The sequence below is a fragment of the Pristiophorus japonicus genome, chromosome 15 (genome assembly GCF_044704955.1).
Source record: "Pristiophorus japonicus isolate sPriJap1 chromosome 15, sPriJap1.hap1, whole genome shotgun sequence".
NCBI classification, from domain to species: Eukaryota; Metazoa; Chordata; class Chondrichthyes; family Pristiophoridae; genus Pristiophorus; species Pristiophorus japonicus.
The window spans coordinates 151269813-151282072 of record NC_091991.1 but is presented as its reverse complement, the minus strand read 5'-3'; the positions used below and the strand labels follow the sequence as shown (position 1 = coordinate 151282072).

The following is a 12260-nucleotide window of genomic DNA, read 5'->3' as shown; positions in this document are numbered from 1 at the left end:
CCACAGAAAGTTGTTGAGGCCAATTCACTAAATATATTCAAAAAGGAGTTAGATGTAGTCCTTACTACTAGGGGGATCAAGGGGTATGGCGAGAAAGCAGGAATGGGATACTGAAGTTGCATGTTTAGCCATGAACTCATTGAATGGCGGTGCAGGCTCGAAGGGCCGAATGGCCTACTCCTGCACCTATTTTCTATGTTTCTATGTTTCTATGTTTCTATGAAACCCAGCTCTACTTCTCCACCACTTCTGTCGATCCCTGCTTGGTATCTAAATTGTCAAATTGCTTTTCCGACATCCAGTACTGGATGAGCAGAAAGTTTTCCAATTAAATATTGGAATGACCGAAGCCATTATCTTTGGTCCCCACCACAAACTGCATTCCCTAACCACTGACTCCATCCCTCTCCCTAGCATCAATCTGAGGCTGTTCGCAACCTAGGTATCCTATTTGACCCTGAAATGAGTTTCCAGCCACATATCCGTGGCATAACTCTGTAACATTGCCCGCCTCCACCCCTGCCTCAGCTCTTCTGCTGCTGAAACCCTCATTCGTGCCTTTGTTACCTCTAGACTTGACTACTCCAACTCACTTCTGGCTGGCCTCCCACATTCCACACTACATAAACTTGAAGTCATCCAAAACTCAGCAGCCCGTGTACTAACCCACACCAAGTCAAGATCACCCATCACCCCTGTGCTTTCTGACCTACATTGGCTCCCAGTTAAACAACGTCGCAATTTCAAAATTCTCATCCTTGTTTACAAATCACTCCATGGACTTGCCCCTCCCTATCTCTGTAATTTTTTTCAGCCTCACAATCTCATAAGATGTCTGCGCTTTTCAAATTCTGGCCTCTTGAACATCCCTCATTATAACTGCTCAACCATCAGTGGATGTGCCTTCAGCTGCCTGGGCCCTAAGCTCTGGAACTCCCTCCCTAAATCTCCAAGCCTCTCTATCTCTCTTTCCTACTTTAAGACGCTCGTTAAAACCTACTCTTTAAACTAGCTTTTGATCATCTGCCTTAATTTCTTCTGTGGCTTGGTGTCAAATTTATCTGTTTATCTGTAACACTGTTGTGAAATGCCTTGGGACATTTTTTTATGTTAAGGGCACTATATAACTAGAAGTTATTATTATTATATGTTGTTTGTTAATCGCTCCTGTGAAGTGCCTTGGATTTTTTACTACGTTAAAGGCACTATATAAATGCAAGTTGTTGTTGCTATACTTGCTGTGTATAAATACAGGCCGGCCATTTTGTAATAACAAACCAGAGCTATTTAGTGCATTGGTCTTAACTGTTGTTGCTCTTCGAATTGATTCCAGGTTTACGGGGGCTAATGATTGCAGTTATAATGGCTGCTCTCATGTCATCTCTGACGTCAATATTCAACAGCAGCAGCACGCTGTTCACCATGGACATCTATAGAAAGATCAGGAAGGATGCCAATGAACGGGAATTACTGCTGGTTGGAAGGTAGGGTTGAACTGTATAAGCCACAGGTGGTGTTCGTATAAAATCATTATCATCATCGGCGGTACCTCGAACGAGGATGACTTGCTTCCACGAGTTCGCAGGTGTTTTGATGAAGGACCCGATGTTCCAATCCTGAACTCCAATTGAGGGGGGTGGAAGATGCCTGTGCGTGAATTTTTTTAAAATTCCGTTGCACACCAGCCACCATACGGGCTTGACAGAGTTAGGTCTTGGTCCAGTGACAAGGATTAACCAAGACGACTGGAGACCAGCTCTGCTGCATGGACTTAGCGTGCACGCATATCACAGTGTGGGCTGGCCCGTGCTGCCAGAGAGAGACTACTGCATCCCCAATCCGGGGACGGGTAAAGAGAGAGAGAGAGAGAGAGAGTAGCACACCCCCGACCCAGGGGGATACATTCTGGCCAGGGGTAGTATTTTTCTCCACTACAAAGCAAATGCTAATCAAGTTGATGGGAACATAACTCACTATTACATAATTTCTGTAAGTCTCCAGTATTATATGTGCTCCTTGTGTGGAGTTTCTCCAGTCAGGATTATGTGCTGGGATTTCAAGCTCAGAAGTCAGTAGGTCCCACAGGCTGCCCATCCCACTAATTTGTTGGAGCAGGAAATGCTTTGCTGCAGGGGGTAGTTGAGGAAGAGACCATTGTGCCTCTTAAGTGGATAAATATTCGAAGCAGAGGTAAATAAAGCATCATGGTGATTGAGCAGGCAGTGAGATCAGTTCAGATTGCTCTAACAAAGAACAGCCATAGATATCCTGAGAATCCTTCTATGTTGTAGCTTGCATCCTTCTATAATTTTAAGTCTCTCTTTACCTGCTAGTAACCCATTGCTCCATGGTTTTGTTCTTTGCCTACATCGTTGTCCATGTCATAGGGATTGAGAATATCGCTATTGATCAAGTCGAAATCCACAGGGTTTTTCTATATTGGCTCCTCCTTTCTCCCTCCCACCCCTCCCTGTGGATTGTTACCCATTTCCTCCCCTCTGTTTCACTATTTCACTCTCATCATCATTATTACGCTCCTAATAAAGGGTGAGACTGAGTACTATGTGTAATGAGCAAGTGTGATCTTAGCTCCTTTAATAAGATTCCAGAGTGCAGGTACCTCGTGGGTGGCCTGCTTGTATACTGTGCTCCCAAGGGATGCTGGGACCTCTTGGGACTCCAACAGGTGGGCCCTCTGGTGGTCAGGTGTCATGCAGGTTACAAAGGGTTAAATACATAACACCACTCCCCCGTGAAGTCAACAGTACACTTATTTACAAAGTGAGACGATCTGGGGCTTTATGCTCCCTTGTCGATCGTCTCGGTGCAAATGCGGGTGTGGGTGGGTTGGTCAGTCCTTCACTGGGCTGCTGGGGATGATGAGTTCGGTTTCGTGGTCAACCATTGTCATGTATTTAACCATCTTGCAATGACATAGTCATGTAACTGTAACTCATGTACACTGTACCTGTACCATAGAAATGCACACCCTGATCATAGGGGATGAACTTGCGGGAGACACTCCTCACCTGGGTTTCCAGGTATAAAAGGGTAGGTCCCACCCAGGGTCAGTACTCCTTGGTCCTGGCAATAAAGATGAAGGTTACAGAGTGACCGTGTCTGATATAGCCATGCCTCGTGTGAGTTTGTAGTAAGGTGCAGGGACACTACATTTGGTGACGAGAAACGGGAATCACCGAACCACGAGGATGGCCACCGGTGGCACAGAGGAACGTTACTGTGTGGGTGAGGACTGGGACGACTTCGTGGAAAGACTCCAGCAGAGCTTTGTCACAAAGGACTGGCTGGAAGAGACAGCGGCTGACAAGCGGAGGGCGCATCTACTGACCAGCTGCGGACCACAGACGTATGCGCTGATGAAAGACTTGCTCGCACCCCAAAAGCCGGCGGACAAGTCCTTCGAAGAGCTCAGCTAGCTGATCAGTGAGCATCTCAAGCCGGCGAGTAGCGTACACATGGCCCGGCACCAGTTCTACTCTCACCGGCGTCAGGAGGGACAAAACGTCTCAGACTTCGTGGCGGAACTGTGGCACTTGGCCAGTCTCTGTAAGTTCTCCGATGCCTGCAAGGGGGGTGATGTTAAGGGACTTTTTCATCAAGGGCATTAATCATGCCGGCATTTTCAGGAAGCTCATAAAGACTAAGGACTTGACTTTAAAAGGGGCGGCGTTGATAGCTCAGACCTTTATGGCAGGGGAAGAGGAGACCAAGCTAATTTACGCGCGCAGCCCTGGTCCAAGCGTGGCGACGGACCAGGGAGTTAACATGGTGAATGCGGCTCAAGACCCCGCAGGCAGGCAAGGGCATTTCGAAACCGCCCAGGCAGCAACAGGCTCTAGGGTGGGCCTCCAACAAGGACAATGGAAAGGGGATCGACAATTCACGCCATCTCGAGGAACAATGCGTACCGCGATGGGACCATTAACACCCACCATCAGAGCGCTTAGAAACAGCCAAATGGGCAATCAGAGAGGAATGCCTGGTAATAGTCCTTTTGTTAACAGCAATCTCAATCTCAGCTCATGCTGAAGGTGAGGGGGTTGACACACTGCGAGAAGCTGCAGGTTCCAGCAATATACCTGTAGGATTTGTAATGTCAGTGGACACTTGGCTAGGATGTGCAAAAAGGCAGTAGCGAGGCTAATCTGCGAGACAGAGGAGTGAGACGAGGGGTCTGCAATGCAGGATGAGGCCTGGGGTAAAGCCATAGATGCTGAAGTTCAGCGGGTTCATGTGGCTGACGTCCACAGCTCATACACTAAAACGTCACCCATGATGATAAAAGGCTTACTGAATGGCATCCCCGGTGCACATGGAGCTGGATACGGGAGCTAGCCAGTCACTCATGAGCGCCCAACAATTTGAGAGACTATGGCCACACAGAGCTTGCAGGCCCAAACTGGAACACATTGAGATGCAGCTACGGACATACACCAAAGAGATCATCCCAGTGCTGGGCAGTGCAAACTTGGTGGTAACACATAATGGATTACAGAACCGGCTGCCACTCTGGATCGTTCCGGGAAATGGACCCGTGCTTTTGGGGAGGAGTTGGCTAGCTAAGATGAATTGGAAATGGGGGGATGTGCACGCCATTTCATCCGTGGAGCGAAGTTCATGCTCAATGTTTCAACCTGGTGTCGGAAAGTTCAAGGGCACTAAAGTAGTGATACGCATCACTCCGGATGCCAGACCAGTGCACCACAAAGCCAGGGCGGTGCCGTATGTGATGCATGAAAAAATTGAAAGTGAATTGGACAGGCTGCTCAGAGAGGGCATAATTTCGGCCATTGACTTCAGTGACTGGGCAAGTCCCATCGTTCCTGTCCTCAAAGCAGATGGCTCGGTTAGGATTTGTGGCGACTACAAAGCCACCCATCAACCGAGTATCGCTGCAGGACCAATACCCGTTTCCGAGAGCAGAGGACCTTTTTGCCACGCTGGCAGGTGGCAAGCTGTTCACGAAGTTGGACCTCACTTCGGCCTACGGGACTCAGGAACTGGTTGAAGAATCCAAGCTACTGACCACCATCACGACACACAAGGGATTATTTGTCTCCAACAGGTGTCTGTTTGGCATTCGTTCGGCAGCAGCCATCTTTCAAAGAAACATGGAAAGCTTGCTCAAATCCATTCCTGGAACGATCATATTCCAAGACATTCTCATAATGGGTCGAAACACCGAGGAACACCTCCACAACCTGGAGGAGGTGTTACACCGATTGGATCGGGTAGGCTTGCGGCTGAAAAAGGCCAAGTGCGTGTTTTTGGCCCCAGAGTTCGAGTTCTTGGACAGGAGGATTGCCGCAGACGGGATCCGGCCCACTGAATCAAAAATGGAGGTGATCAGCCGGGCGCCCAGGCCCGGCAACATGTCGGAGTTGCGATCATTCCTGGGACTTTTGAACTATTTTGGGAACGTTCTGCCGAACTTAAGCACATTGTTGGAGCCGTTACACATGCTCCTGCGTAAAGGTTGTGAATGGTTTTGGGGGGACTGTCAAGAACGGGCTTTTAATAAGGTGAGGAACCTGCTGTATTCCAACAAACTGTTGACTTTGTATGACCCTTGTAAAAAGCTGGTTTTAACATGCGATGCGTCATCCTCCAGGGTTGGGTGTGTGTTGCAGCAGGGTAACGATGACGGCCGACTCCAACCGGTGGCTTACGCCTCCAGGTCGCTCTCCCAGGCAGAGCGTGGATACGGCATGGTCGAGAAGGAAGCACTCGCGTGTGTTTACCGTGTGAAAAAGATGCACCAGTACCTTTTTGGTAGACAGTTCGAGCTAGAGACGGACCACAAGCCGTTAACATCCTTGTTGTCCAACAGCAAGACTGTCAACGCCAATGCGTCAGCTCGCATACAGTGCTGGGCCCTCATGCTGGCTGCAAAAGACTACACCATACGGTACCAGCCAGGCACCGAAAATTGCGTTGACGCACTCAGCAAGCTCTCACTGGCCACCACCGAGGGGACGTCGGAGCAGAGCACCGAGATGGTCATAACCGTTGAGGCTTTTGACACTGTGGGCTCCCCCATCACAGCCCACCAGATCAAACTCTGGACCAACAGGGACCCCCTCCTATCCATGATAAAGAAATGTGTCCTGACTGGGGATTGGGTGCCTGCACACGGCGCACCCCGAGGAAGTCAGACCGTTTCAGAGACGGATGGATGAGCTCTCCATCCAAGCCAACTGCCTGCTACGGGGCAGCTGGGTAGTCATGCCCCAGAAAGGAAGGGAAGCGTTCATCAGGGAACTCCACAGCGAGCATCCTGGCATCATGTTAATGAAGGCCATTGCCCGGTCACATGTATGGTGGCCGGGGATTGACTCAGACCTGGAACACTGGGTTCGCAGGTGCACGACGTGTGCCCAGCTGGGCAATGCCCCTGTGGAGGCTCCACTCAGCTGTGGCCCTGGCCCACCAGACCATGGTCATGTATTCACGTAGACTATGCGGGCCCGTTCATGGGGAAAATGTTCCTGATCGTTGTCGATGCATACTCGAAGTGGATCGAGTGCATCATATTGAACTCGTGCACGACATCCATCACCGTGGAGAGTCTGCGTACGGTTTTCGCGACCCATGGCTTACCGGACATCCTGGTCAACGACAATGGCCCGTGTTTCACCAGCCATGAATTCCAGGGGTTTATGTCGGGCAATGGTATCAAGCACGTCCGGATAGCGCCGTTCAAGCCGGCTTCTAATGGCCAGGCGGAACGGACGGTCCAAGTCATAAAACAGGGCATGCTACGCATCCAAGGACCCTCCCTTCAGTACCGCCTATCGCACCTCCTGCTGGCCTACAGGTCCCGCCCGCACTCGCTTACGGGAGTCCCACCAGCAGAGCTCCTCATGAAACGCATGCTCAAGACGCGGCTGTCCCTCATTCACCCAGCCCTGGCAGACATTGTTGAGGGCAAGCGCCAGTCCCAAACCGAACTCCATGATCGAAACTCAAGGGGGAGGTGTATAGAAATAGATGACCCGGTATTTGTTCTCAACTATGCTTTGGGACCCAAGTGGCTTGAGTGCACCGTAATTGGCAAAGAAGGAAATAGAGTCATGGTGGTCCGACTAAACAATGGGCAGATATGCCGCAAACACTTGGACCAAGTAAAGAAAAGGTTCAGCACAGACACGGAGGAACCTGAAGAAGAGAATGAGATGGCACCCACACCACTGCCAGCGGACGAGCAACAAAGACAGCCCTCTGCATGCACAGTTCCTGAGGCCAGCTCGGACAGGCCGGAATCACCTCAAGTGACAGAGACGCGTGCTGAGGCTCAGCCACCAGAGCCACAACTGCGGCGCTCCACGAGAGAGCATCGACCACCTGACAGGCTTAACCTCTGAAACAAAAAGACTTAAGGGGGTTGTGATGTCATGTATTTAACCATCTTGCAATGACATAATCATGTAACTGTAACTCATGTACACTGTACCTGTACCATAGAAATGCACACCCTGACCACAGGGGCTGAACTTGCAGGAGACACTCCTCACCTGGGTTTCCAGGTATAAAAGGGGAGGTCCCACCCAGGGTCAGCACTCCTTGGTCCTGGCAATAAAGGTGAAGGTCACAGAGTGACCGTGTCTGATATATCCATGCCTCGTGTGAGTTTGTAGTAAGGTGCAGGGACACTACATTTTTGCCAGGCTGCTGAGGATGATGAGCTCGGTTTTGTGGTCAATCATGATGTCAGTTGCCACTTGTGTGTGTGTTGAAGGGTCAGAGTTGGTGGTGTCCTCTTCGGGTTGTTCATAGCTGTTGGTGAACCGCAATTTGATTTGGTCCAAATGTTTTCTGTGCGTTTATCCATTGGCCAATTTGACCTGAAACACCCTACTCCTCTCTTTGGCTGTGACCGTGCCAGCGAGCCATTTGGGACCATGTCCATAATTGAGCACAAATACAGGGTCATTGATCTCAGTATCGCGTGACAAAGTTGCGCGGTCATGGTACACACTTTGTTGATGCTGCTTGCCCTCCACGTGATCATGGAGATCAGGGTGGACAAGAGAGAGCTTTGTTTTAAGCGCCCTTTTCATGAGCAGCCCGGCTGGGGAAACCCCGGTGAGTGAGTGGGGTCTGGTGAGGTAGCTGAGCAGCACTCGGGACAACCGGGTCTGCAGTGAGCCTTCCCACACATGTTTCAAGCTTTGCTTGATGGTCTGAACTGCCCATTCTGCCTAGCCGTTGGATGCGGGCTTGAACGGGGCAGATGTGACGTGTTTGATCCTGTTGCGGGTCATGAATTCCTTGAAATAGCACTGGTGAAGCACGGCCCATTGTCGCTGACTGGGACATCAGGCAAGCCGTGCGTGGCAAACATGGCTCGTAGGCTTTCAATGGTGGCTATGGACGTGCTTACAGACATTATTGCACATTCAATCCATTTTGAATAAGCATCCACGACAACCAAAAACATTTTGCCTGGAAATGGGCCGGCATGGATCCTCGACCACAGTTTGGAGGGCCACGACCACAAACTTAGCAGTGCCTCTCTGGGTGCATTGCTCAGTTGAGAGCGAGTGTGCACTGGCGCACGCATGACTCTAAATCTGAGTCGATGCAGGGCCACCACACATGGGATCTGGCTATGGCTTTCACCATCACGATGCGTGGGTGGGTGCTGTGTAGTTCATATATGAATGTGTCTCTGCTTTTCTTGGGCAAGACCACGCGATTGCCCCACAATAGATAGTCCGCCAGCAGGGACAACTCGTCTTTGCGTCTGTGGAACGGCTTAATCGCCTCCTGCATCTCCACTGGGACACCGGACCAGCTCCCATGGAAGACACAGTTTTTTTACCAAGTACAGTAAAGGATCCTGGCTGGTCCAGGTCCTGATCTGGCGGGCTGTAACGGGGGACTTCTCATTCTCAAATGCTTCCATGACCATGAGCAAATCCGCTGGCTGTGCCATTTTCACCCTGGTGGTAGGCAATGGCAGTCGACTGAGAGCATCTGTGCAGTTCTCTGTGCCCGGTCTGTGGTGGATTACATAGTTGTATGCCGACAGCGTAAGCGCCCATCTTTGGATGCGGGCAGAGACATTGGTATTAATCCCTTTGCTCTGAGAACAGCAATATGAGCGGCTTGTGGTCAGTTTCAAACTCAAACTTGAGGCCAAATAAGTACTGGTGCATTTTTTTTACTCCTTAAACGCACGCCAGAGCCTCTTTTTCAATCATGCTGTAGGCCCTTTCGGCCTTGGACAAACACCTGGACGGATAGGCGACCGGTTGCAAAATCCCCGATTCATTAGCCTGTTGTAACACACACCCGACCCCGTATGACGACGCATCGCAAGCTAGCACTAATCGTTTACAAGGGTTATACAGGACAAGCAGTTTGTTAGAACAAAACAGATTTCTAGCTTTCTTAAAGGCAGCCTCTTGTAAATTCCCCCATACCCAGTCGTCTCCCTTGCGCAGTAGCGCATGTAGGGGTTCTAGTAGGGTGCTTTACCCAAGTAGGAAATTACCAAAATAGTTAACGAGTCCCAGGAACGACCGCAGCTCCATCACGTTCTGTGGTCTCGGCGCGTTCTTGATGGCCTCCGTCTTGGCGTCGGTGGATCTGATGCCGTCTGCTGCGATTCTCCTTCCCAAGAATTCGATGTCCTGTGCCAGGAAAACATTTCGAGCGTTTCAACCTGAGCCCCATGCGATCCAACCGACTAAGAACCTCCTCCAGATTCTTCAAGTGCTCAATGGTGTCCCGACCTGTAACCAATATTTCATCCTGGAAGACCACTGTACAAGGAACCAAACTTTAGCAGGCTCTCCATGTTCCTCTGGAAGATCGGCGCGCCCGACCGAATCCCAAACGGACACCAGTTGTAGATAAACAGACCTTGGTGTTTGTTGATGCAGGTGAGGCCTTTCAAAGACTCTTCCAGCTCCTGTGTCATGTAGGCCGAAGTCAGGTCCAGCTTGGTGAACGTCTTCCCTTCAGCCAGGGTCGCAAATAGGTCATCTGCCTTGGGTAGCGGGTATTGGTCCTGCAGTGAAAAACGGTTAATCGTTACTTTATAGTCCCCACAAATTCTAACCGTGCCGTCCTCCTTGAGTACTGGGACAATTGGACTGGCCCAGTCATTGAATTCAACTGGCGCGATGATGCCTTCAAGTTGCAGCCTGTCCAGCTCAATTTCCACTTTTTCGCGCATCATGAACGGTATCGCTCGAGCCTTGTGGTGGATGGGTTGCGTATCGGGAACTAAATGGATCTGCACTTTCGCCCCGAGAAGCTTCCAATGCCTGGCTCGAACGACAATGTGAACTTGCTCAGAACCTGGGTAAATGAGGCATCGTCGACGGACGAAAGCGCTCGGATGTCGTCCCAGTTCCAGCGGATATTTCCCAGCCAGCTTTTGCCAAACAACGTGGGGCCATCCCCTGGTACAATCCACAGTGGGAGTTCGTGTACTGCTCCATCATAGGAGACTTTGACTTCTGCACTGATAATTACCGGGATTAGTTCCTTGTGTAAGTCCTTAGTTTGGTATTAATGGGGCTGAGCTTGGGCCTGTGTGCCTTCTTTTCTCACAGCCTGTCGAAGGCCTTTTTACTCATTGTGGACTGACTTGCCCCCGTGTCTAGCTCCATAGATACTGGAATGCCGTTCAGTTCAACTTTCAACATTATTGGTGGACATTTCACAGTGAACGTGTGTACCCCGTACACTTCTGCCTCCTCCATACGAGGTTCCAATTCAGCCTGATCCACTGTAGATCGATCTTCCTCTTCAACGTGGTGGTTTGCAGGGTTTGCAGCTCGCCTGCACATTTGCACATTTGTTGGAGGTGTCCCATTGTTCTGCAACCACTGCACGCATAGTGCTTAAAGTGGCATTGATGGGGCCGATGATCACCTCCGCAATGCCAAGCAGGGTGTTAACTGCCCTGCATTAACAGTTGATGGCGGTCAATTGAAGTCGGGCCACAGCAGCTGGCGTGTACATTCTGCCCTGTACAGTTTCTGCTCAAAACCGACGTCACTTTATGCACAGTACTGGCCGAAACTTCTTTGTTCTGCGAAATCTGCTTGGTGTTGTCGCTGGTGGACATAAATGCCTGGGCTATCGTTATGGCTTTATTTAGATTCGGAGTTTCTACAGTCAACAGTTTGCGAAGGATTATCTCATGTCCAATGCCCAATACAAAAAAGTCTCTGAGCATTTGTTCTAGGAATCCCACAAACTCACAATGTCGTGCGAGGCACCTTAGTTCGGCAACGTAGCTCGCCACTTCCTGGCCCTCTGACCATTGACACGTGTAGAACCGCTATCTCGCCATCAAAACGCTTTCCTTAGGATTTAGGTGCTCCCGGACCAGCATACACAATGCTGGTTTTGCCGGGGCCAGGAGATTCTTCATCAGGCCATATGTTTTTGCCCCACAGAGAGTTAGGTAGATCGCCCTTCATTTGGTAGCGACCTCATCCCCTTCCAGCTCGTTGGCCACGAAGTATTGGTCGAGTCTCTCCACGACAGCCTCCCAATTGTCCCCTTCTGAGAACTTTTCTAGGATGCCGACTGTTCTTTGCATTTTCACGCAGTTGTTCGTTACCTCGTCGCCAATTGTTACACTCATAATAAAAGGGTGAGATTGTGTACTGTGTGTAATGAGCAAGTGTGACCTTAGCTCCTTTAATAAGATTCCAGAGTACCTCATGGATGGCCTGCTTATATACTGTGCTCCAAAAGATGCTGGGATCCCTTGGGACTCCAACAGGTGGGCCTTTTGGTGGTCAGGTATCATGCAAGTTACAAAGGGTTAAATACATAACAATCATCATAGGCGAACCCTCGAACGAGGATGACTTGCTTCCACGAGAGTTCACAGATGTTTCAATGAAGGAACCTGATGTTCCAGTCCTGAACTCCAGTTGAAGGGGTGGAAGATGCCTGTGCATGAATTTTTTTAACATGAGGTGACCATTGCACATCAGCCACCACACGGGCTCGACAGAGCTAGGCCTTTATCCAGTGGCAAAGATTAACCAGGACGACTGGAGACCTGCTCTGCTGCACGGACCTAGTGCGCACACACATATCATAGTGTGGGCTGGCCCGTGCTGCCCCTGGGCCCTCGGCTCTTTTGGGCCCCGTACCCTTATTAGCCGCACCTCCACCACAATGTTCCAGGGCCCAGCTCTCCAGCTCTATTTATAGCCCCAACCTGCAGTGGTTTTCTCACACAGGTCGGGGTGGCCACTTCA

General features: G+C 50.3%; 1 protein-coding gene across 1 annotated transcript in view; it reads left to right on the top strand.

Moving 5' to 3' along the window:
• Window positions 1–12260, top strand: part of LOC139281135 (sodium/mannose cotransporter SLC5A10-like) — a 178695-nt gene that overhangs the window by 149362 nt on the left and 17073 nt on the right. Inside the window, exon 10 of the mRNA XM_070901109.1 lies at window positions 1334–1484. Within this exon, the coding sequence (XP_070757210.1) occupies window positions 1334–1484 (151 nt within the window). The remainder of the gene's footprint in view (window positions 1–1333; window positions 1485–12260) is intronic.